Source organism: Sesamum indicum, linkage group LG7 (genome assembly GCF_026168435.1).
Source record: "Sesamum indicum cultivar Baizhima isolate 11 linkage group LG7, ASM2616843v1, whole genome shotgun sequence".
In the NCBI taxonomy this organism is placed as follows: domain Eukaryota; kingdom Viridiplantae; phylum Streptophyta; class Magnoliopsida; order Lamiales; family Pedaliaceae; genus Sesamum; species Sesamum indicum.
The window spans coordinates 2971756-2999696 of record NC_142663.1 but is presented as its reverse complement, the minus strand read 5'-3'; the positions used below and the strand labels follow the sequence as shown (position 1 = coordinate 2999696).

The window sequence follows — 27941 nt, the reverse complement described above, 5'->3', positions numbered from 1 at the left end:
CCATTGTTATGGTTAAAAAGCATAAGCAACATCGGGTTCAGAGCATCGAACAACATTCCATGCTGCTTATAGCAGAGACGTAGGGGACGTCGAAGATATAAGCTCCATCATGAGTCTACCATGACTGGGTCTTGGATAGCTTATCCCTAGATAGGAATCCAATTCCTATTATGGTGAATTTTATGAACATATTTTGTGTTTCAGACTTCTAAGGCGTCTTTCTATCATTCCGAATGATCAAGATGTTCGAACATGTAAAACACTTGGAGCACAGTTCTGCTCCCACTAACCTTGCACCTTGTTCTTGACCAAGTTATGTACCTCATTAATTTGTCAAAAAAAAAAGTACGTAGGACGTTCAAATCTAATTTGAACTCCATAGCGGATTTTATGGCTCCAAGCTATTTATCCGAATCGATGTCCTACATCGCTTGTCCTTGTCCAGTTTTAGAAACTCGTACTTTTCAGGTAACTAGAGTTTTCTGATTGCCCTTTGGAGAACTTGTACATGGTTAGTTAAAGTTTCAATTACAAGTGATGTTTGCATTATTGCATAATGAACCTGTACCAATCAAACTCCGAGTCTGATTTTTCCTTCCACTAGTCCTTTGATGTATGCAGGACCATTCTTCATAGTCAAGACTTTTGTAGGACACAGGTTTGCCAATCCATATCAAATATGGTGTCTGAATTACGACTCTAAGGAAACACCATGTTTTACAACTTGACGGTTTTACGAAAGTCCACATTCAGATGGGCCAACTAATTCAGTGAAGCACCGATCAAATCATATCCAATCAATGTTCGATTTCTTCCTTACCTAAGACAGTTCAACATCGTCTCTTTCGGAGGAATTTCACTGAATGAGAATTTTATTCTCATTTTTTCGAATTTTTCAAGAACTCCCACTAAATACGCACCACCTCAATCCCATCGAGTGGCTTGTCTCCATAACCAGTTTGGTTTTCCACCTCAAGTTTAATTTCTCCGAAATTCAGAAGTCCTTAGACTTGTTGTGACGCCCCAAAGATTATAATTATCTAATTGGGCGATTAATTGGTAATTTATATAAAGCTTAGTTAATTAGTAAATAAATTACATTCCCTAATTGGAATATAATAAAACTTGAACGGATTAAATTGGAGCTTGTTAGAATATTTGTGAACAAATTATATTAATTAAGAAATTAGGAAGGACGTAATGGGTATTTTGAGAAAAGTTAAAATAATAAATAAAATAATAATATTATATATATATGTAATGATATATACATTAGTAAAATATATATATACATACATATATATATATATATATATAAAGCAAAGAGAAGAAAAAAAAAAAGGGAAAGGAAAGGATTTTGGGGGTGGGCCCTCACCCACCGCCCCACCCCCCACATAAATATATATATGTATGTTGAATAATTGCAATGTTACCAAATTGCAATTTCCTGTTTCTGCTTCATCACCCGCGCCGAGGAGGTAAGATTTCTATTTTAATTATTATTAATTTATATAATTATATTATTTAATTAGTTCATTTATTAAATGTTGTTTATACTAAGCGATGTACTATTTAACCGGAATATTTTATGAGTTTGACTATTTAAAATAGTGTCGGATTAAATATCGAATTGGATATAAAAACGATATCATTGATCAATTAGATTATTAAATTTATTAGACTTTAATATTGCTATAGCCAATTTATACAATTTCATCGGAATTGTTAACAAAATACACAATTATATGTATTATTGTTCAATTAAAGAGTATAATAGCGAGAAATTGATAGAAAATTCATAGAAATATTCTGAAAATTATATTTAATAAATGGTATGTTAATAAAGAGGAAAAACGAAGATTTGTACTTCGATAGAAATGGAAAATTGAAGAATTATTAGAGATTGTACGAATAATATTTAATATTATATTTAAAAAAAATTACGATATTCTTGATATATTAATTGTATGTGGTATAACTCATTATAGTATACGGGGGCGAGGCGAAAGGACTGATAATTAGCGATCGAGTAGAAAGAAACGTTCTAAGATCGAGGTAAGTAAATAATTAGTATTATCTATATATGCCTTCTGTATTTGTGATTTTACTGTTATATGAATTTGTGGTTCGTGCTGACATTGATTTGTATGGAGTATATGAGTGATGGATGATTTGATTTGATTAACGATATTGTGTATGTGGAATGAGAAAGTACGTTGAAATATTATGTTTGTTGTTTGATGTGTTGTGAGTGTCTGAGAATGAGAATGTATTGATATATGGTTTTACGTTACTAGTTGCTTACAAGAATGGTGATATGTGGAAATGAGGGAGTGGTGGAAATTGAATATAATTGTGGTGTGAATACCCCTTGATGTGTTGAAAAGCCTATAAGGCGAAATGAAATGAAAAGAGCTTTGATGCGATGCTATGTGCGAAAAGAAAGTGCTATGTGCGAAATGAAAATACTATGTGCGAAATGAAAGCGCTATGTGCGAGATGAGGTGGATGAGCCGGCTGTCAAGGGGATTCACTTAAATTTAATAATGGTGAGATTGAGTTGGCGGGAAAAATCCAATAACACCTTCTGGTAAGCAAACTAGGAAAAAGAGGAAGTTTAATTGATTTTCTTATTGCGTGATAACTATGTGGTGTAATAAAGATGGTTATGTGGAAGCAAATTGACTATATATTCTATGCATATTACCTATGTATCTTGTTTGAGGTTATATTTGGTATACATATATAGATAGGACTGGTTATTTGCTTACTGAGTGGCAGGCTTACTCCCCTGCTGACATTTTCTTTTAGGAGTAGACTTTGAGGTGTTTGACTATTGAAGAATAGGTCTATGCACTATACTCAGGCAGGTCGGGCTAGTATGCAGTTTTCTCCTCTTTGTCAGTTAGAGTACAAAATATATTTTGTTGTATAGAGAGAACGTAAGCATGGAGATTACTTATGATGGACTACTTGTAGTGTTTGATATGCATATATGATGATGTAGGTTCATTACACTTGTTATGACGTTGGGTTACGTATATGTATGGGTTAAATTATTATGTGCATTTATATTTATAAACACAGGGATTACTATAAGTATGACGTTTAGGGTAGATATAATAACCCTTGTAGCGAAGGGGGTGCTACACTTGTGAACCCTCTACTAGTATTTGTGTATTTAGTAACTTACAGATGTCTATTTTGGATCTAATCCAATAGATCATTTTGGACAAGAATTCTTTGTCCCACAAAGTGCTTTCGTGGCTTTCTTCCTTCTCAGAAAGGATTCATAAGTTAGTAAACTCAAATCATCTATTTTTAGAATCTTTGAATCTACCAACCTACTCATCCTAACTAGAGGGATATGGCCTAGCTCATGCATGCCATTCTTTGTAAGTTATGTTCTTGACCATCTATTTTAGTCATTTGTTTTGAGCATGCATAATCCAATTATGTAGTACGATAATTTAATAACTTAACAGGCTCAAAAGAATCTTTTATTGATCAAGTTTGTAGTCTAATTTGTCCAACAATAGAATAATGACTTGATCACGCTGGGTTACCTAATCATATACTATTTCAACATGAATACTATTAGCTAAGTTTATGTAGTCTTATTGCTTTTGCAGTAATGCCCTAGCCATTCCTTAGCTTTAGGACTACTTGTATTAGCATTTTATTCCTTTTCATTTCTGCAAACTATTTGCAGACATGCGGTGTGGGAGAAAGTGTCCAACACTTGGAAATATAAATAGCGATCATGTTCGCTCAACAAATGCCATAGCTCGGCTGAAGGGGAGTTCACGATACTCCCTCTTCTAATGCCCTTTGGCAATTTCATGCAAACATCATAAGTAAATTTTGACTGCCGAACCATTATTTCATTTTCCTTTTACCTTCACTCATCAAGGCGGCAGGAATGCTCAAGACGCTTGCAGCAGCTGACTTTGCTTCATCGTTCTTTCTCATTCAGCGTTTGGCACGCTTGCCTTTCGCTCTTGCGGTCGAAGCCTCCAAATCCAATACCAACGATGTAGATTCTTCAATTGTTGCCTTGTATTGGTCTAACTATTTCATCAACTCATGAAATGATCTTCTCAAGACCATTTAGAGTTTATGATAAATAGGATGAAGGAGGATGAGGGGACCTGAAGGATTGCATCTTAGCCAATGTTTGTGTACAGACGATCTTCAGTCAGCTAGGCTTCAAAAAATACTTCTGTCGTCGCATATCCAATATACCGATTCGATGCCGCATAAATTGATTAATGTGGAGCATTTATTGAACCAACAACGTCCAACTTGTCATATCGCTCATGAATGACAGTAGCAGGTATGATGTTGCGGACCTTGTGATTGTCCTTGTGCATTAATCCCGAACGTCAAATGTTCTTTAAGCAAGGACTCATTTCGCAAATTCGATGGAAGTGGCTTTTCAATGACATAAGTCTAGATTCAAAAATCGAGGACAATCCTTCAATTTTCACAGTGAATTTTAATCGATTTTGTTTCATTGTAAATCTCAAAATAAAGAAATTGAAAAACGGTATCCTATACATGCATTCTAAATGCAAAGCAGAAGTAGTAAGTAGATTATAGCAATATTGTGACGAGTTAAGACTCGGTCTTTTAGTCATTAACGTCTTCCACTATTTCTACAGAATCCCAGAACTCTCAAATGGGATTTCGGAAAATCCTTTCCTAGTGGGCTTGGGATCCACAAGAACAATTTACCATGCGCCGCTTTTATGATTCACATGGAAAAGGCCTCGTGGGGGGCAACTTATGTCATTCTTATTCCATGAGATTCCCAAGATATTTTGCCTCACCTCTTCACATGATTCCGACGAATCCGAACGAATCATGTTACTCAATGTTAAGCCTAACCTATCAACCAAATCATACCTCAATTGCCGCCCCCCTCGACTCATGAGATAGGAAAACAACGAGCGTATTTCTTCGTTCACAACAATAGTGCAACTTTCTTTTATCCCAAATGTGCCACGACTCGTGGGTCCATACTTTGGTATCGGTAGCTTCCTCACCACATTGCTGTGGATAGAAGGCTTGGACAGATCAAAACTAGTTTGATCCAAGTCCATTATGGACCTAAGATTTAACTTGGTCCAACCAAGCAAGAGTTAGTATTAAGTTTAAACCGAGATCTCGTCACATGTTAACATTGCATGTATAAATATCAAATATTTAAAGCATTAAATAAGCGCATCACATGCAATGAAACCTAGCATACCCCTGTTGGATGATCACGAGCCTAACCTATGCGATCCCCTAACCTTATAGTGAGACTAAGGTCTATCTAAGGTGGTCCTACGCTATTATAAATGTAATTTACCCCTCAACATATAGATGAGCCTTGTGATATCTTCATAGGCCTGCTCCTCCGTGGACCTTCTTCTCCATGGGCTTGCTAAAAAATATACCTCACCAAAATGTCCTATACTACACTCATTACAACTTAAAAAGGAACCTCGATTAGAAGTCAGGGGAGCACATTAGAGGGAGATAGAAAGCCTTATTATTCCAAGACTTAAAACGAGAAGGGGGAGAAAATAAAATCACAAGGGCACACGAATCCACCCAACAAAAAATTAAAAGACATATATGCGGTCTAGGACTCTGTGATCATCCATTCATATTCATTCTGGCACATAATAATAATTAATCATGCTAAACAAGAAAATGAACATTCCAAGAAATCATCGTATTATCTAATACCACGACTAAAAATTATATGCAGAAAAACAACAAGTTTAAAATTTGCAATTCAAGGGATGACAAAAGCCCGTGCATCAAATGCACATAAAACAACCGAATCAATTAAAGCAATTTAATTATAGAAAAAATTCAATTTTCTCCAAAATTAAATTAGCAAAACTTAATATTTTTTTTTTAAAAGTGCAGAAATTAAAAAATCCAATTTTTGAAAAAACGGTGGAAAATGACCCAGCCATCGGCTGTCAATAGCAGCGGCAGCCCAGCGGCCGCACAGTCTGCGAGCACTGCCTTCCAGTGGGCGCTCGTCTGCCCGCACTCTATGCACTGTCGGTGTGCAGTGCATTACTATAGTACCAGTTTTTTTTTTATTTCCACACATTTAACTGAAATTAAAAAAAAAAGTATTTAACTAAAAAATTCAATTTTCTTAAAATACTTCAATCATCTAAACTTGCAAAAAATTAAACAAGTTAATTTTCTCATATAATTATTCAAGAATAAACAAAAAAAAATATCATGCTTCAAAAGCAATAAAATCATGTTATCATGCTTATTCGTATAAAACTATAGCCCTTACATCGAATCAGACTCTGATATCACTTGAAAGCATCGTGAAATGCGAGTGAATCGGCTCGGGACGCGCAAGCAGAAGCGGTAATATAAAAATACGTAAATTAAAAACGAAACATAATGAAACCATAATTCCAAGGGTTGTACCCTTGGAGATCCCGGGCGTTCGATGTAGTTATCATAATAACAATAAAATTAAATGGGGCTAATGGTAGAGTTAAAAATCGAGAGGTACAAGATCGTAAATCAAGAATGACCTCTTTCTTGGATTTACTTCGAACCTCCTTCTATTGATCCGTTCACGCAAGACTTTAATGTAGAAGCCCTCTAAAATTGTGTCCACACCACACTGGAATTTGGGATCCCTCAACTCAATTTGCTAGAAAAGAATTGAGAAGAAAAAACACAGCAAGTGTGCTTATGAGGGGGAGGCAAAATTGGGTGCTAGTGTAGGAAATTATTTATATTTTTTTTGTTATGTATTTATTAGTCATTCCAAGTAACTAATATACATATATATACCTTGTATTGATGTATTAGAATGGTTTAGGTTCATTCTATCATCCATAAGGTAAAGGATTAAAAAGATGACTAAAATGGCACTTTCCAAAAGTAAATTTGTTAGTGAATCATTTCATTTTTTTAGAATTTCCACCAACTTAATTATTGGCTTGCATTATCCGATTTTATTAAGTAAAATACAAGGCCCAATCAATTTTATTTAAATTCAATTTAATTAAAGCCCACTTAATTAAGTCCATCATATATTTAATCCAATTAAATACATGAGCCCAATAAGCCTTTATTAATTAATAAGTCCAACTTATTAAATAATAAGGGCAAGCTCAATATAAATCAATCCTATTAATTTATTCTTGGGATCCTCCATCCAATGGATCCCTCTCATTAATAAGTATTCCAATTACTTATGGAATTAATTCCTAATTAGTTCCTCGTCCCATCTCGGTGATTTGTGTGTGACTCTTTAGGTTCACATTTCAGCTAGACTTGGGCTAGTATCAAGCATTATTATTAATTAAATCTAATTTAATTAATAATCCTCTATCAACCCTTGATCAAGATAGTCCGTTACCATGGGTGGCTGTTTAGCAACGGTCTATGACACTTTTAGACTAGGTGAATATCCATGTTAACTTTTAGGTTCTCGAGTCCATACAGGTACAATCCTTCCGCCTATCATCTCCCGCCTTAGTTTATGTTGTTGAATTGGGTGTTAGTTCCCATCCTGAACTAGGCGTCTAAGCTTAATACTTGGGAATGCGTTGCGCCAAAATTGCTCGACATATGATCCCCTTTTTCCTATTCGATCAATGACTGTGGCCATAAGTTTTTAGAAAACGCATCTCCAAGTGCATAGGAGATACCTCTATCACGTTTTGACAGGGGATGGATCCTCTTCTTGGAATTCAACATCCTCGCCACATGCTTTGACTACACTGGACAAGGCTTATGATGATCATATTTGGGACACGATCACCTCTCGCTCAAATCTAAGATACAGTTATCGCATGCATGTGTCTGCCGTGATTTCTCAAACCTGAGGACTACTCCCGTACTGTCGGAGCCAGAGATTCGAGTCATACCTATCAAGCCTCCAAGGCTTCCATATGACGATCCTTGCGTGTCAGTTCAGTCGATTTGACACCTACCCAATCGATGCACTAAGATTGCATAGACATCCCACGTCTGTTGCCGATGAATAAGGCACTCATCAATTGAATGCCACTCTCAATGAGAGTTTCCATATGACACTCGATGCCATTCTCGAGGTTTTCAACTTGGAATATTTCAGACTCAATCCTTGGAAGTTGATTTCATGATAGCCATCCAATGCGCAGTTCAACTATTTCAGGGTTGTTATAGTGATCTGTGGGCATCTGTTGTGACGCCAAAGCAGTGCTTGACGTAATTTGGTAAGCACAATAGATACATATGCCGAAAACGAATACTTACCATATTCATCAGGACAACATTGCTTAAATAAAGATTACTTGAATGGTTCTCAAAACCGTCAATCTAATTGGCCTTTGGTCACCTATTCCGACACAGCTAGCTCTACCACATCGAATGAGACTCCCTTGAAGAAGTTAGACTAACTTAAGTAAAAGGTCCAAGTGTAGATTGCTACTTAAGTCCTTATATATATAAATATATATGTGTGTGTGTGTTGCATGCGGCATTTTTTTATGGGATCATGTTGTCAGTGGAAAAACTTGGTTCCCACCGCCGTACTTTATTAGGCTTTTCTTTTTTAGGACGTGTATCTCGTTATAACTAGTGTGGATCCAAGAGCTTGGCATTTGGGGGGCACAACTCGGGTAGTATGTTTTTTATTGTTTGTTGATGCATGCTAGGTTTTTCGTGCAATATGTTTGCATGGGAATTTTACGTACTGTGATGGGTACAACTGCCACTGACAAATCATGTAAGTGGTGGAGCATTAGAATCTGTAGGAAGATGTACATCTTTTGAGCACCAAACACAATTCCACGCGGACTGTGTAGGCAATTGCTGAAATATATTTGGTGCAATTATGTAAATACAGTTGCCTGTTTTTATTAAGTATTAATGTCATGCTTATTTTGTACTTTATTATAATGCAAAATCTTCCAAATTATTGTACATGCAATCAACCAACACCATTTTATTAATAATTCGTATTATGCAATATATAAATTCATATTATATACATTAATAAATATATATATTGTATATATAATATATATACATTACTCACTTAATTAACCAGGTATTAATTGTTAGTAATTACGGTAATATTGCTTCTTTACGGACATCAACAGAAGTAATACATAAATCCATATTAAATACATTAATAAATACATATATATATATATATTAATGTATAATGTATATTAATGTGTTAATGTATAATATAAACGGTATATACATTACTCACTTAATTAACCGGTATTAAATGTTGGTAGTTAAGGCAATGTTGCTGCTTTACGTAAAGCCCTTCCATAATCAGTGTATCCGTCCAATCATCACCACAGCTCATCATTACATGGAAGATAAAGGGGTTTTCGTGCCTTTGTAAGACTCAAAAGGCTGCTACGAGGTTACCCACAATCTCTTTGCCTTTTTCTCTTCGTCTTCACCCTTCTTCTGCAATTCCGAAGCCATCAAACTGCTACAATCACGAGTCGAAAAAATCCTATGGCGCTAAGTAGGTACTTCTATACCAGCACTTGGACGAAGAGAATGGACAATGCCTTCGTGAACATTCTCTACTATCACGCCTTGCTCGGTCGAAATCAATCCATCCCACTTGAGCCAACGAGGAGGCGTAAAAGTTTGCTGCCGATAACGTCCATCGTTATGCCGACAGGGCCTGGCCGTATTATTTTTTCAAAAAGTAGGCTTAGTTTGCTTCGGTTAAGGCACAACACCTTTCAAAAGGTCTTGGCAGAACTGGCGTTTACTTGGAATGAGGACACGAACCGAATCCTCGATCGTTGTGAGGACTGGAAGAGTGTAATCCAGGTAAGCCAATATTTACCGATTCTAAATAAATTTTTTAAATTAAAATACTAATTTTCTTTATCATAATGGATATTTTCATGTGAGAATATCCCCATTGTAGTAAACCCCTGCTAAAGCGTATTGTTACTATGGCGAGCCGAAGTGGGAGCCGATGCAGGAGATATTCGGTCATGCCTGTCGATTTCGCCTTCGGTGGGAAAAACATGGAGGTTGACGAAGACAACGACCATGGATCGGGCGTTACATTTTTGGGGTGAAAGAAGACGAAGAGCCAGAGGTAGTGGATCTGGTCTCAAGTGAAAGCGAAAACTAAAGGTTGTTGGGAAGAAACTATATCCAAGTTCATGAACGCGGGCTAGTGGTTAGTTCCTCATGGCCTCCGTCCATGTTGTGTATTTAATTACCTTTGATGTTTTTACTTATGTATTACCAGTTACCAGGGTTGTAATGTGTTTTGGATATAATCAGTGTCGAAACAATGGCACTGGCAATCTTCCATAAAGTGTAATTAAATCAGATGCAGTATTTTCTGTTCTTTGATCTTTGGTTGTGGTTTTTATTAGGAAGTTGAATTGGTAGGAGTAAGAGATGCAGGTGTTGGATGACTTTCTTAAGAAGAATGGATTGGGTGATTTGATTTGTTGATTTTTTGAATTAGACTAGTAATTTGATTTGTATTATATATAATATGTATATATGGATGCATACACCTCTTCATATTTTTTTTTAATATCCATTATGTTATACTCTTTTTGATCCGGGTCGAAATTAGCGATCTCGTGAGACGATCCCAACTCAGACAGCTAACTCTTCTAAGGTCAGATTTTGGGTTCCCTGAGAATAAAACAAGAACAGTGAGCTCGTCGGGCACGTTCCCGACAATGAACCTCTGAAACTCAAGTTAGGTTGATCGAGAGAAAAGTGTGAGATCACAAAGTTGGATCTCAATTAATGCGCAACAATTACTTTTAATGACGGCGTTTTCGGTCTCTATATAGGGCTCAGCAGGGCAGAGTTTGCCAGTCACGTGGCCTCATCCTGTTGGCCAGCGTCCACGATCGGACGGCCACAATTGTCCGGGTATTCAAAGGCAGATGGATCCGGGTCGGGTCTTATTCGACCCGACCGATGAATAATGCGCGGATCCTCCCTTAAATAGCAGAAATACCCTTAATGAAGGGCCTTTTTGGTATTTCCCTTGCGTTCTTCATTAATCACACATCACTTTTTTATCCCCCATTATGATTTGTAATTATAATAATTTATGGTGTATTTTGTAACCACATTTTTGGTGGTCTATAAATACCACCATGTATTTCATTTGTAAATAGATTTTGGAGAGAATAAGAAAGTGATATTAGAGAAATACATATACATTTTACTTTATATTCTATTAGGAGTGATAGGCCAATAAACTTAGAATTTCTTTAAGTTTATAACACATTATCAACACGACGTTACGTTACGATCGATCAAGGTAAAATGTTAATTTTATTAGTATAATTTTTATTTTTTGTTTGTTTACCTCTGCAATATTATAGTTACTTTTATTCTTGAATATTTCATAATAAAATATGAGTAATTATATTATATATTTCAATGTCTCATGAAGTAGACATATATATATAAATTCTCGATTTCATCCCCTAAAGTGGATGTGATATTGCCTCCAGAAGTAGGCATATAATTCTTAATTTTATCCCCTGAAGTGGATATGTTCTATAAAATTTCATTGCTTCCTGAAATAAGTAATGAGTTAAAATCATTTCTAGTAGTAGGTGAAATATTTTTTATCAATTATGTGCAATATCATCCCTGAAGCGATGATAATATAATATTTAATTTTCTCACCACCTGAAGTGTTTTGAGATAATGGCTTGATCAAGAAGCCCGATGCTTCTTCGTTTATTTATTTGATTTGTGATAATTTTTCGATAACATAGTTTTGTTTCATATGCCCATGTATGTATTTTGCATGTTTCACTAGTATATGCAACAAAATTTATTTGTTAAGAAAATAATTTTGGCATGAATACCATTTAATTGCTATTTGTAACATTATAAGAGTTAAGCCAAACTTAAATATATTTGATTTCATGTATGCATGCCATAATAATTCATACTAATTACATGGTAACTTATATGTAACTTAATGTTAGTAATATTTCATGTCATTTTTACTTTATATCATGTGTAATACATATTATTTTACTTTTATGTATATGTTGAATATTATGCTAAAAGTGCATATTAACTTGTTGTAGCTTAATGGCCAATCTCACAAAATTGGATTTCGTTGCTCTTGATGTTTCTGGAAAAATCTACCTATCATGGGTTCTTGATGCCGAACTAATTTGCCAAGTAGCAAATTGGGAGAAACAATAAAACAAAATACTATTGCTTCTGAGCAAGACTGTGCTAAAGCAATGATTTTGCTTTGTCATCATCTTCATGAGAGCCTAAAGTCTCAATAATTAACAGTCAAAAGTCCTTTTCAACGCTGGAAGGGTTTAAAGGATCGATTTGACCATCAAAAGACTATAATCTTACCACGTGCAAGATATGAGTGGATACAATTGCGACTGCAAGATTTCAAAACGATTGCTGAATATAATTCTGAAATGTTTCGAATTGTATCAAAGTTGAGGTTATGTGGAGAAGATGTGACGGATGAACAAATGTTGGAAAAAACATGTTCTACTTTTCATGCATCCAACCTTGTACTCCAGCAATAGTACAGGGAACGTGGGTTCAAAACCTATTCAGAGTTGATTTCATGCATGCTTGTTGCAGAAGAAAATAATCAGCTTTTGTTGAATAACCATCACACCCGACCCACTGGTTCCAAGCCACTTCCTGAAATTTCAACGGCATTGCCTGAAGCAAATGCTACTTCTTCACGAAAGGGGCGTGGTCGTTACCATGGCTCACCACGGGGCCATTCTTATGGTCGTGGTCATGGCGGTCGCGGCCGTGGTCGTGGTCGCGGTAATGATCGTGGTAATACATGGATTAATCCTATTATTCAGAAGCACAATGGGAACAAGGCAAAGAATCAACAAGAGAAAACTACAAATGAAAATCTTTGCTATAGATGTGGGATTTCTGGGCATTGGTCCCGTACCTGTCGTACGGCACAACATCTGGTCAAATTATACCAGGCTTCTGTAAAAGCGAAGGGTAAAGAAGTTGAGACTAATTTTGTTGAGGCTGGAATCGCAGACAATACCCACATGGACGCTTCAGATTTTTTCCAGTCTATTGAAAATGAAGATAAAAATCTCCCTGAGCTGCCCCTACAGTTTGGTGACATTATTGAGGATTTTGACATGCTTGTTGATTAGATTTGTCTCATATGTCATTAGTATGTTCTATTATTCAGTTACGTTTACTTTCATTGATAGGGTATTTCTTTTAATCTTGTAATGTTTTTATATTTTATGAATGAAGTGTTTCTTTTACTTATTATATATCTATCTCATGTATATAGAATGGATCAAGCCATTACAAATCTCAATAACAATGAACATTGTCTTGTTGATAGTGCAACTACGTATACAATTTTGAGAAACAAGAAATTTTTCTCAAGTTTGTTAATGACAAGAACAAATGTGAGTACTATTTCAGGAGTTAGCAATCTTATTGAAGGCTCCGGAAGAGCTACAATCTTGTTACCTGAAGGAACAAGATTACATATCAATGATGCCTTATATTCTAGTAAATCACAAAGGAACTTATTAAGTTTCAAGGACATTCGACAAAATGGTTTTCATATTGAAACCATGAATGAAAATGGTATCGAATATCTCTACCTTACAACATATAAAACTGGCCAGAAGCAAGTTTTAGAAAGAATGAGAACATATACTTCTGGTTTATATGGCACATTGATAAGCACCGTTGAAACACATAGTATCACTAACCCGAAGTTAGTTGATCAAAGTATTTTTACTTTGTGGCATGATAGACTTGGCCACGCAGGTAAAACAATGATGTATAGGATCATTGAAAATTCACATGGACACCCACTAAAGGACCTTAAGTTCCTTGTTAAAAGTGATTTTATATGTTCGGCTTGTTCTCTTGGAAAATTAATTACAAAGCCATCTATGACAAAAGTGAATGTAGAATCTCCTATGTTTTTTGAACGAATTCAAGGAGACATATGCGGGCCAATAACACCGTCATGTGGGCCATTTAAATACTTTATGGTGTTGATTGACGCATCAACACGTTGGTCACATGTAAGCTTGTTGTCAACACGAAATGTTGTTTTTGCAAGACTGTTAGCCCAAATTATTAAATTGAGAGCTCATTTTTCTGATTATCCTATTAAAAGGATAAGGTTAGATAATGCGGGAGAATTTACTTCTAAATCCTTCAATGATTATTGTCAATCAATTGTGATAGTTGTGGAGCATCCAGTTGCTCACGTACATACTCAAAACGGCCTGGCAGAGTCGTTAATTAAGCGGTTACAATTAATAGCTAGACCCTTATTGATAAGGTCAAAATTACCTTCATCGGCATGGGGGCATGCAATATTGCATGCAGCGGCTCTAATTCGTCTTAGACCTACCGCTTACCATAAATTTTCTCCATTACAATTGGTCTCCGGAAGAGAATCAAAAATATCTCATTTAAAGGTGTTTGGTTGTGCGGTGTATGTCCCAATACCCCCACCTCAACGAACTAAAATGGGGCCACAACGGAGAGTAGGAATTTACGTTGGTTTTTGAGTCTCCCTCAATTATTAAGTATCTTGAACCAATGACCGGTGATCAATTCACTGCTAGGTACTTGGATTGTCAATTTAATGAGACAGTATTCCCGGCATTAGAGGGAGTAGATAAGGAGATTAAAAGGAAAGATATTGCATGGAATGCAACATCTATGTCTTTTATGGATCCACGGACAAATAATAGTGAACTTGAAGTTCAACGGATCATACATTTGCAAAGCATTGCAAATAGTCTACCAGAAGCATTGATAGATACCAAAAAGGTCACAAAATCATATATTCCGGTTGAAAATGTTCCAGCTCATTTAGAAGTCCCTGAAGCGATTCTAAATAAATCAAACGCATCTGAGTCACAAATACGCCGGAAGAGTGGTAGACCACTTGCTCTAAAGATGCAAATCCTCAAAAGAGAAAGGAACATATCGTCTCAATTAATCACGATGCTAATGTGAGCACTAGTGTCTCTAAGGATAAAATCCCTGAAGCGGTTTTATCTGATGACTCTAAAAGTAATGAGCAAGATCTCGAGAATAGTTATGAGATGTCTATTAATTATGCTTATAACAATTTAGGTTGGTATTGAAAAGAAATTAAAATGAATAATGTTTTTGCCTATTTTGTAGCCGTTCAAATCATGAATAAAGATGAAAATGATCCTCAAACTATGGAGGAATGTAGACATCGAAATGATTGGAAAAGTTGGAAAAAGGCCATACAAAATGAGCTAGACTCGCTAAATAAGTGAGAAGTATTTGGACCAATAATTCCAACACCAAAAGATATCAAACCTGTTGGCTATAAGTGGGTGTTTATACGCAAGAGAAATGAACGAAATGAAGTTGTAAGGTACAAAGCTAGACTTATGGCCCAAGGCTTTACTCAAAAGCCCGGAATTGATTATACTGAAACATATTCACCTGTAGTGGATGCAACCACACTTAGATTTTTTATCAGTTTATCAGTAATTGAACAACTGCAAATGCAACTCATGGATGTGGTAACTGCATATCTGTATGGGTCATTGGATACAGATATCTATATGAGAATCTCAGAAGGATTAAAAATGCCTGATGCATTACAGTCAAAGTCTCGTCATATGTACTCCATCAAATAAAAAAGGTTATTGTACGGACTTAAACAATCAGGACGTATGTGGTACAATCGTCTTAGTGAGTACTTAATAAAGAAAGGATTTTGCCATAGTCAAATAAGTCCATGTTTATTCATAAAGAGGAAAAAGTCGGGATTTGTAATCATAGCTGTGTATGTTGATGATTTGAATATTATTGAATCTCCTGAAGAGATTCGACAAGCAGCTGATTACTTAAAAAGTGAGTTTGAGATGAAAGATTTAGGCACTACAAAGTATTCTCTCGGCCTGCAGTTCGAACATACTAAGGGTGGAATTTTCATTCATCAATCGAACTATATAGAAAAAGTCCTTAAGCGCTTTCATATGGACAAAGCTCATCCATTGAGTACACCTATGGTAGTTCGATCGCTTGATGTTAATAAAGATCATTTCCGTCCTCCAACACATAACGATGAGATTTTGGGTCCAGAAGTACCATATCTTAGTGCAATTGGTGCATTGATGTATCTTGCTAATAATACCGGACCAGATATAGCATTTTCAGTTAATCTACTAGCAAGATATAGTTCAACACCAACAAAGAGACACTGGAATGGTGTTAAACACGTTCTACGTTATTTACGTGGAACAAGTGACATGGGACTATATTTTGAAAGGCATGATGATGCCAAAACAACCAAATTAGTTGGTTATTCAGATGCGGGGTATTTATCTGATCCACATAAAGCTATATCTCAATCTGGACATATATTCATGTATGGTGGAACTGCTATTTCATGACGTTCAACCAAACAGAATTTGGTAGCCACCTCATCAAATCATGCAGAATTAATTGCATTATACGAGGTTGGGCGTGAATGTGTATGGCTTAGATCACTAATACATTATGTGCATGAATCATGTGGACTGCAATCAATCGAGAAAAGTCCCACAGTAATATATGAAGACAATGCAGCGTGCATCGCCCAAATCAAGGATTGTTATATTAAAGGCGACAGAACCAAGCACATATTACCAAAATTTTTCTCCACTCATGAGCTTCAAGTGGAAGGCAAAGTTGATGTTCAACAAATTTCATCAAGTCAGAACTTAGCAGATTTATTTACGAAGGCATTACCAACAAAGGTATTCCAACAACTCGTACGTAATATTGGCATGCGACACCTAAAAGATATCTACTTCAATTGAGGGGAGATTATACAACTGTACTCTTTTCCTTAACCTTGGTTTTTATCCCATTGGATTTTTTCAGGCAAGATTTTTAACGAGGCAGGATGTATATGATAAAGAGGTATGCATTTAAGGGGAGTATTATATATAATATGTATATATGAATGCATATACCTCTTCATATTATTTTTTAATACCCATTATGTTATACCTTTTTGTATCCCCCATTATGATTTATAATTATAATGATTTATGGTGTATTTTGTAATCATATTTTTTGTGGTCTATAAATACCACCATGTATTTCATTTGTAAATAGATTTTGGAGAGAATAATAAAGTGATTTTGGAGAAATACATATACATTTTACTTTATATTCTATTAGGAGTGATAGGCCAATAAACTTAGAATTTCTCTAAGTTTATAACAATTTGTTGATTTTTTGCTGTGTTATTATTTATTTGACACATTTTATCGAAATAAGTTGTAATTGAAACTAAAAACCCAACACGAATATCTATTAATAGGCCTGCCAAAATTGATATATATGTATGTGTATATGTCAAATAAACATTAAAAAATAGTTTATAATATTTAGAGAAAAATAGATGCTTTCAAAAGTACGTAATTTCTCGCTATTACTTATTTGATACTAAGTAAGTAATTTGTCACCATTAATTATTTTATTCTTTGTCTTAAAAATAAAAATTATATATCTCGGGAGAGGAAAATCTTACCATTATAGTTAAGAATAACTCAAAGCAAATATTCAAAATTATAAGTTGAACTTTCCCCTAGATAAAGTTGAATATAAAAGTCTTATTGCAATCCATATTGCACATGACAGAGCTATTTCTATTTTATTTTACATATACACGTCGTATGTATAAAATAATTGAAAAAATTGATGATGTAATCTTTATACACGAAACGTGTATATATAAAATAAAATATAAGATGCAAATATATACTTTTTTCTTGTGAATGCAATTCCATTTGTTGTGTACATAGAGAGTAAGTTAAGCTACCTCTAAAAAATTATGTTCCGCAATGAGGATTGTGGACTTTAAGCCACTAATTAGTTTCGTTAGATGTACAAATAAAAAAAAAATAAAGTAAACCACGACAGAGTGAATAAGTAGAATAGAATACAGTCGGAGGGCTTGGCCTTTTCAATAATACAAAATATCGCAGAAAAAGCGTTCTATTATAACTTACACAAGCTGTAGACTTCCAACAAGAAAATATAGACAAGCCTTTTAAATTATTTGTAGGCAACAAAAATTATAGCATAGAAAATTAGTGATTGAAAATCAAGGTTATGGCTGCATGTCAAAAGGCCTAGGTTGAAATTTACAAAAACTATTTATAACTTTATCATATGGAATTAACTGGGATGACAACTCACTAAATCTTATCGGCAAGCATCAGCCTTACCATCTTCACGCGAGAATCCTTAGATAATTCGAGGAAAAACTGCATTTCCTTTGGGTTCTTAACAAGTTTGTTTGCCACCATCAAGTTTTGTTTTCATCGAATACTTCTAAATCTCTAACTTAAAACTAGATTACAGCTCGTTGATCGGGGTCTCCAAATTCATTTTCAAGTACCTGAGTCAATGTTCCTAAGCGCGTGTTGGCTGATTGACAAAATATAGAGACCATTTCAACGAACTTTGGGATATCTCAAGTAGTTTCACATAGCTTGTGTTTCCTTAAAGTGCTGCTTCGTCCGTTTAGTGCCACTAGATGAGTTAACTGTGGGATCCACATTCATTGAATGACGACGCGGGCTCCTCCTCCAGGCCGATGAAACCTATGTCTGGATTCCATTCAGCGGTGCAGACGTAACAATCCTGCATGTCGCTCAGCTCCTCAATTCTAATGTTATTTGCATCATTGTAAGGGTCCGCACCGATCCCCATTCGCACGGTCCTTCCCAAAGGTTTCTTGCCATGACTTGAAGAAAGACCAAGTCTTATAACGCATCCCCTTTGTTTTAGGGTCCATCTGAAACCGCAAAGGAATAAAGTCAATCACATTGTACAAAAGATCCATCTAGGTGGAAAAGTATTCTACGAATCACTATCTTTATTTGTATCTTCTCGTAATCATCCCACGCATTATCATCTTCACCCGTTATCATATTGCGGCTTTCATCCCAACTTAGGCCAGACTTGGTCATCATAGTGCTCAGTGTAGAGTAATCCTTCTTCCAGACGTGCAACTTAGAGGTGATATGTGGTTCGGCTTTAATATCACATTATGAAAAATTCCTAGCCACATGAGCCACCAATTGCGCTAGATAACCATTCTGAAAGCCATTATAACATTTCCAACCAGTTACAACAAGAGACTTAAGTCTAGCTAGAAGACATTCCTCTTCCTTAATCGTCTATGTTCGGCGACTGAAAGGCCTTTCTTTGTTCCGTCCCCGTTGATGCTGTCTGTTGTTCCCCTCATCAGGTCTGAGATCCATCTTCAGAGGGAATTTGGCTTTGTTTTTTTTTCTTTTTTTGGGTAAAACCTGCAACAAATATCAATGTTATGGTTAATTATCCAAATGCAAATGTATAATTGGCAGTGAAACACAATCGGTAGACAATGGAAATAATGTGCAGGTATAGACCTAAAAATAAATTTGAAAGGACTGTACGAAGGGAATGATATTAATATCATCTGCAACCTTTGGAACTCAACATTGATTGAATTATCACCATTGATTATAAAACATGAGGCCAAACCCATTCGCAGACTGTCTTCACAAAATTTTCAGTTAAAAAGTGTGGGTAACATACAGTGACTACAGTTAACTCACGAAATACAACATCTCACACGCATCATTACACTTGTGAACATAAGCTAAGAGAGCAAGCATTGTGTTGATAAAATCAGAATGATATCATTGGTGATTATTCCACTCGTTGTACATCGATGTAGCCAATGCATCCCTCCAGCTCGCCCAATTATTAAGTATCTTGAACCAATGACCGGTGATCAATTCACTGCTAGGTACTTGGATTGTCAATTTAATGAGACAGTATTCCCGGCATTAGGGGGAGTAGATAAGGAGATTAAAAGGAAAGATATTGCATGGAATGCAACATCTATGTCTTTTATGGATCCACGGACAAATAATAGTGAACTTGAAGTTCAACGGATCATACATTTGCAAAGCATTGCAAATAGTCTACCAGAAGCATTGATAGATACCAAAAAGGTCACAAAATCATATATTCCGGTTGAAAATGTTCCAGCTCATTTAGAAGTCCCTGAAGCGATTCTAAATAAATCAAACGCATCTGAGTCACAAATACGCCGGAAGAGTGGTAGACCACTTGCTCTAAAGATGCAAATCCTCAAAAGAGAAAGGAACATATCGTCTCAATTAATCACGATGCTAATGTGAGCACTAGTGTCTCTAAGGATAAAATCCCTGAAGCGGTTTTATCTGATGACTCTAAAAGTAATGAGCAAGATCTCGAGAATAGTTATGAGATGTCTATTAATTATGCTTATAACAATTTAGGTTGGTATTGAAAAGAAATTAAAATGAATAATGTTTTTGCCTATTTTGTAGCCGTTCAAATCATGAATAAAGATGAAAATGATCCTCAAACTATGGAGGAATGTAGACATCGAAATGATTGGAAAAGTTGGAAAAAGGCCATACAAAATGAGCTAGACTCGCTAAATAAGTGAGAAGTATTTGGACCAATAATTCCAACACCAAAAGATATCAAACCTGTTGGCTATAAGTGGGTGTTTATACGCAAGAGAAATGAACGAAATGAAGTTGTAAGGTACAAAGCTAGACTTATGGCCCAAGGCTTTACTCAAAAGCCCGGAATTGATTATACTGAAACATATTCACCTGTAGTGGATGCAACCACACTTAGATTTTTTATCAGTTTATCAGTAATTGAACAACTGCAAATGCAACTCATGGATGTGGTAACTGCATATCTGTATGGGTCATTGGATACAGATATCTATATGAGAATCTCAGAAGGATTAAAAATGCCTGATGCATTACAGTCAAAGTCTCGTCATATGTACTCCATCAAATAAAAAAGGTTATTGTACGGACTTAAACAATCAGGACGTATGTGGTACAATCGTCTTAGTGAGTACTTAATAAAGAAAGGATTTTGCCATAGTCAAATAAGTCCATGTTTATTCATAAAGAGGAAAAAGTCGGGATTTGTAATCATAGCTGTGTATGTTGATGATTTGAATATTATTGAATCTCCTGAAGAGATTCGACAAGCAGCTGATTACTTAAAAAGTGAGTTTGAGATGAAAGATTTAGGCACTACAAAGTATTCTCTCGGCCTGCAGTTCGAACATACTAAGGGTGGAATTTTCATTCATCAATCGAACTATATAGAAAAAGTCCTTAAGCGCTTTCATATGGACAAAGCTCATCCATTGAGTACACCTATGGTAGTTCGATCGCTTGATGTTAATAAAGATCATTTCCGTCCTCCAACACATAACGATGAGATTTTGGGTCCAGAAGTACCATATCTTAGTGCAATTGGTGCATTGATGTATCTTGCTAATAATACCGGACCAGATATAGCATTTTCAGTTAATCTACTAGCAAGATATAGTTCAACACCAACAAAGAGACACTGGAATGGTGTTAAACACGTTCTACGTTATTTACGTGGAACAAGTGACATGGGACTATATTTTGAAAGGCATGATGATGCCAAAACAACCAAATTAGTTGGTTATTCAGATGCGGGGTATTTATCTGATCCACATAAAGCTATATCTCAATCTGGACATATATTCATGTATGGTGGAACTGCTATTTCATGACGTTCAACCAAACAGAATTTGGTAGCCACCTCATCAAATCATGCAGAATTAATTGCATTATACGAGGTTGGGCGTGAATGTGTATGGCTTAGATCACTAATACATTATGTGCATGAATCATGTGGACTGCAATCAATCGAGAAAAGTCCCACAGTAATATATGAAGACAATGCAGCGTGCATCGCCCAAATCAAGGATTGTTATATTAAAGGCGACAGAACCAAGCACATATTACCAAAATTTTTCTCCACTCATGAGCTTCAAGTGGAAGGCAAAGTTGATGTTCAACAAATTTCATCAAGTCAGAACTTAGCAGATTTATTTACGAAGGCATTACCAACAAAGGTATTCCAACAACTCGTACGTAATATTGGCATGCGACACCTAAAAGATATCTACTTCAATTGAGGGGAGATTATACAACTGTACTCTTTTCCTTAACCTTGGTTTTTATCCCATTGGATTTTTTCAGGCAAGATTTTTAACGAGGCAGGATGTATATGATAAAGAGGTATGCATTTAAGGGGAGTATTATATATAATATGTATATATGAATGCATATACCTCTTCATATTATTTTTTAATACCCATTATGTTATACCTTTTTGTATCCCCCATTATGATTTATAATTATAATGATTTATGGTGTATTTTGTAATCATATTTTTTGTGGTCTATAAATACCACCATGTATTTCATTTGTAAATAGATTTTGGAGAGAATAATAAAGTGATTTTGGAGAAATACATATACATTTTACTTTATATTCTATTAGGAGTGATAGGCCAATAAACTTAGAATTTCTCTAAGTTTATAACAATTTGTTGATTTTTTGCTGTGTTATTATTTATTTGACACATTTTATCGAAATAAGTTGTAATTGAAACTAAAAACCCAACACGAATATCTATTAATAGGCCTGCCAAAATTGATATATATGTATGTGTATATGTCAAATAAACATTAAAAAATAGTTTATAATATTTAGAGAAAAATAGATGCTTTCAAAAGTACGTAATTTCTCGCTATTACTTATTTGATACTAAGTAAGTAATTTGTCACCATTAATTATTTTATTCTTTGTCTTAAAAATAAAAATTATATATCTCGGGAGAGGAAAATCTTACCATTATAGTTAAGAATAACTCAAAGCAAATATTCAAAATTATAAGTTGAACTTTCCCCTAGATAAAGTTGAATATAAAAGTCTTATTGCAATCCATATTGCACATGACAGAGCTATTTCTATTTTATTTTACATATACACGTCGTATGTATAAAATAATTGAAAAAATTGATGATGTAATCTTTATACACGAAACGTGTATATATAAAATAAAATATAAGATGCAAATATATACTTTTTTCTTGTGAATGCAATTCCATTTGTTGTGTACATAGAGAGTAAGTTAAGCTACCTCTAAAAAATTATGTTCCGCAATGAGGATTGTGGACTTTAAGCCACTAATTAGTTTCGTTAGATGTACAAATAAAAAAAAAATAAAGTAAACCACGACAGAGTGAATAAGTAGAATAGAATACAGTCGGAGGGCTTGGCCTTTTCAATAATACAAAATATCGCAGAAAAAGCGTTCTATTATAACTTACACAAGCTGTAGACTTCCAACAAGAAAATATAGACAAGCCTTTTAAATTATTTGTAGGCAACAAAAATTATAGCATAGAAAATTAGTGATTGAAAATCAAGGTTATGGCTGCATGTCAAAAGGCCTAGGTTGAAATTTACAAAAACTATTTATAACTTTATCATATGGAATTAACTGGGATGACAACTCACTAAATCTTATCGGCAAGCATCAGCCTTACCATCTTCACGCGAGAATCCTTAGATAATTCGAGGAAAAACTGCATTTCCTTTGGGTTCTTAACAAGTTTGTTTGCCACCATCAAGTTTTGTTTTCATCGAATACTTCTAAATCTCTAACTTAAAACTAGATTACAGCTCGTTGATCGGGGTCTCCAAATTCATTTTCAAGTACCTGAGTCAATGTTCCTAAGCGCGTGTTGGCTGATTGACAAAATATAGAGACCATTTCAACGAACTTTGGGATATCTCAAGTAGTTTCACATAGCTTGTGTTTCCTTAAAGTGCTGCTTCGTCCGTTTAGTGCCACTAGATGAGTTAACTGTGGGATCCACATTCATTGAATGACGACGCGGGCTCCTCCTCCAGGCCGATGAAACCTATGTCTGGATTCCATTCAGCGGTGCAGACGTAACAATCCTGCATGTCGCTCAGCTCCTCAATTCTAATGTTATTTGCATCATTGTAAGGGTCCGCACCGATCCCCATTCGCACGGTCCTTCCCAAAGGTTTCTTGCCATGACTTGAAGAAAGACCAAGTCTTATAACGCATCCCCTTTGTTTTAGGGTCCATCTGAAACCGCAAAGGAATAAAGTCAATCACATTGTACAAAAGATCCATCTAGGTGGAAAAGTATTCTACGAATCACTATCTTTATTTGTATCTTCTCGTAATCATCCCACGCATTATCATCTTCACCCGTTATCATATTGCGGCTTTCATCCCAACTTAGGCCAGACTTGGTCATCATAGTGCTCAGTGTAGAGTAATCCTTCTTCCAGACGTGCAACTTAGAGGTGATATGTGGTTCGGCTTTAATATCACATTATGAAAAATTCCTAGCCACATGAGCCACCAATTGCGCTAGATAACCATTCTGAAAGCCATTATAACATTTCCAACCAGTTACAACAAGAGACTTAAGTCTAGCTAGAAGACATTCCTCTTCCTTAATCGTCTATGTTCGGCGACTGAAAGGCCTTTCTTTGTTCCGTCCCCGTTGATGCTGTCTGTTGTTCCCCTCATCAGGTCTGAGATCCATCTTCAGAGGGAATTTGGCTTTGTTTTTTTTTCTTTTTTTGGGTAAAACCTGCAACAAATATCAATGTTATGGTTAATTATCCAAATGCAAATGTATAATTGGCAGTGAAACACAATCGGTAGACAATGGAAATAATGTGCAGGTATAGACCTAAAAATAAATTTGAAAGGACTGTACGAAGGGAATGATATTAATATCATCTGCAACCTTTGGAACTCAACATTGATTGAATTATCACCATTGATTATAAAACATGAGGCCAAACCCATTCGCAGACTGTCTTCACAAAATTTTCGGTTAAAAAGTGTGGGTAACATACAGTGACTACAGTTAACTCACGAAATACAACATCTCACACGCATCATTACACTTGTGAACATAAGCTAAGAGAGCAAGCATTGTGTTGATAAAATCAGAATGATATCATTGGTGATTATTCCACTCGTTGTACATCGATGTAGCCAATGCATCCCTCCAGCTCGCCCATGACGGGTTGCTATCAATAGTTGAGACACAGTCATACTCAACATTGGCCCCACCTTCACCATGACTATGTAGCTCATTCTCTAAGGGATTATCAGGCATTTCATTCCTTAAAAAATTGTGCAACAAGCCAAGATTATTCTATCCTGCACCTTGATGGGGTAGGGACTGACTTTGTAAAATACCCTAACAAACTTAAAGTAGACCAAACGTTCTCTCAATAATGTTACACGCGGACGAGTGCTTGAGGTTGAACAACTCCTGATGATTTTTCTGTCCTCTACAACCACTATCATTCTTGTAGATACTAGCGAACACCTCTGTATGGGGTCAAGAAGCTTTCCGCATTCGCATACCCATTGTCACATAAGTAGTAATTGCCTATGCAAGGTTTGAGCGTAGGTTATATTTTCTTGATTACTTAAATTCCGTAACGTTCCTTTTGAGTAATATATACAACACAAAAGCATGTATGGAAAACTAGCACTCTTAGATGTCTGTGGACAGCATCATGTAATACACGGCTATCCGCTGCGCTCCCCTCCCAATCGGTAAGAACATATATGAATTGCATATTGTGGTTGCACACCTCGAGTACATTCATGGCCACTTGACCTTTGCGTGTTTGGTAGCGTCCCTTTTCATGCTTCGTATCTCGGACATCAATGAATGTGCCAACTAAAGCATTGAGACATCCCTATCGTATGGATTCCAATAATAAATTGCAGTGAAAAATAATCAGCACATCTCAGAACACAACAACTTATTACACTGTATTGGTAAGCATTAAAGAAAAATATCTTTCTAGTAGTACCTTAAACCATCACCAAAGGGGGTCTATGTAGTACTCTGTTATCGGAATTGGCCGTGCTAGCAAAATATTGTACAACTTAACTATTGCATTCAGCACACGATGAAAATGTTTGCTAATCGTGTGGCCAGAATGTAAGAAATCATGTTTCACCACACAATTCATTTTGTGATTAGCCACCACTCTAAGTAATATTGCGACTTGCTCTTGTACTGTCATATATTTTGTTGACGAAACAACTCCAGAATATTCAAGTAAATTGCAAAGCCGTCCAAAGATGTTAAGGTCCATACGTAGGTTACACAAGTGACTCATCAAAACAAAAAGTAGCCTATGCAGGTGTCGAACCTGGTCAGGTATCCTATTATTGATCGTGTAACTCCGACTCCGAGACTGATGGTGAGTACGATTATGGGAGGTGAGGTATTTTGTTACAGAAGTAAATATAGTTAGAGCAACTGCAATCTCGTCCATAACTTGTTGTAGAGCTATTAAAGCCATGTAACTCTTTGAATTGACTTATCCTAAATAGCACAAAAATAGTTGTCCACATTGAAAAATTTTGCACGATTGCAATACATAAGAGCAACTAGATTCGACATTTTGATTATTCACAATTTCCAAACACAGAACAAGGTTGTATTATTACCGAAATTTGCAGTAAATAGTAAATACCAGCAACATATGCTGTCAGAATTTGATATTTATTACAAATGTTGGGTATAAACATAACTGTGTAATGAAGAAAAATTTTAATAGCAACAAAGATGAACCAGAGTTGGGACCTAAAAAAAAAACAGCACGCAACATTTTGCAACATTACACACTAGAGTACAAGTCAACTGAAAGGGATGCACCAAACCAGCAAATAAATTAATAGAGGGATCTAGCATACCTGAGCTTCAAATCCAGACGACTTCTCGATTTGTCAACGAAGATGCACCTCAACGCGAAGCAGATTTGAGAAAAGAATGTTAGTGCCGTCTCCGGTAAGGAAGTTTTCAAAACTAAATAACATACAATATACCTAACATCAGTCTCTACACCAGCTAAGTGGAGTGAAAAATATGAAGCTATTGAGGAATAAGAAAAAATTGAAGAATAATATTACCAAGACCCATGTCTTGATGAAGAAGAATTAAGAACCATAATGGGAAGTGGTGTTTGCAAGCCCTTCCCTCTACGCTTCCCTTTAAACAGAGGAAGAAATCGGTCAGAAAATAAATATTAGGACAGTGGAATTAATTTGGTAGGTGCAGACGGCGAAACCGGACATTTCACATTAGAAAATTGGGGGCATTATTGTCAAATACAACCATGGAAAGAGATGAAACAGGAGGGCATGATTTGTATCTAGGGTGCCAGGGGGGGGATTATAGTGACCTGCACAATCTGGGAGAGAACAGGACCTGGCTAATTTTAGCGGGCCTCCCATTTGGTAAGTAGACATGCTACTAGTTGGGACTAAGGCAGATATCTGCGTTAGTCCCAGCTGGTAAGCAAGATCTAAAAGTGCTTTTGTGGTCTTTCTCTTTCTCAATAAAGGTTTTGAAAACTAATGGATGCAAATCGTCTATTTCTAGTACTTTTTGAATCCATCACTCTTTCTCATCCTCAACTAGAAGAGATTGACCTACCAGGACTGTACATTTCGTTCTTAATTGTCACTTTATTCTTTATTTGAGTATGCATAATCCAATTATGAGATAGTATAAATTTTATGTTTCACCCAGCAGACATGAATCCCTTTCAATGTCAAATAAAAGACTTTATTGATCAAAATATGTAATCTAAATTGTCTAAAAATAATTGAATAATACTATATCAATCAAGCTAGGTTACATAAATACTATCCTAACATGATCGCCACTAAACCTACTAAGTCCTTGGTCTTTGCAATAACAGTCCTGCTATCGCTAAGCTTTAAGATCTTCTTGTTTTGGCTTTTCTACTCCTCATCACCACTTACAAATCATTTGCAGATTATGAATTATTGGTATTCAATACCAAGAGTAGAATGGTAATTATTTTAATACTAAATTAAAGATTTTACCTTCATCAGAGAGGAGCTTAGGACACTCCCTCTTCTAATGGCACTTCTCGGCAATAGAT

General features: G+C 35.6%; 1 protein-coding gene, 1 long non-coding RNA gene and 1 pseudogene across 2 annotated transcripts; all 3 read left to right on the top strand.

The window, feature by feature from the left end:
- Nucleotides 1–1428: 1428 nt before the first annotated feature.
- Nucleotides 1429–10479, top strand: LOC110011298 (uncharacterized). Its single transcript, XR_016066349.1, has 3 exons — nucleotides 1429–1478; nucleotides 1989–2055; nucleotides 9276–10479. It is a non-coding gene; the product is annotated as an uncharacterized LOC110011298 (long non-coding RNA).
- Nucleotides 10480–12102: 1623 nt separating this feature from the next.
- On the top strand, nucleotides 12103–13178 carry LOC105179093 (uncharacterized; annotated as a pseudogene).
- Nucleotides 13179–14604: 1426 nt separating this feature from the next.
- Nucleotides 14605–15027, top strand: LOC148787469 (uncharacterized). The gene has a single exon (XM_088882376.1). It carries the CDS (start codon nucleotides 14605–14607, stop codon nucleotides 15025–15027), a length of 423 nt encoding a protein of 140 aa, XP_088738502.1.
- The last annotated feature ends 12914 nt before the right edge of the window (nucleotides 15028–27941 follow it).

Coding starts and splice junctions, on each gene's coding strand:
- LOC148787469 (XM_088882376.1), top strand. CDS start 14,605: ATGACCGGTGATCAATTCACTGCTAGGTACTTGGATTGTCAATTTAAT.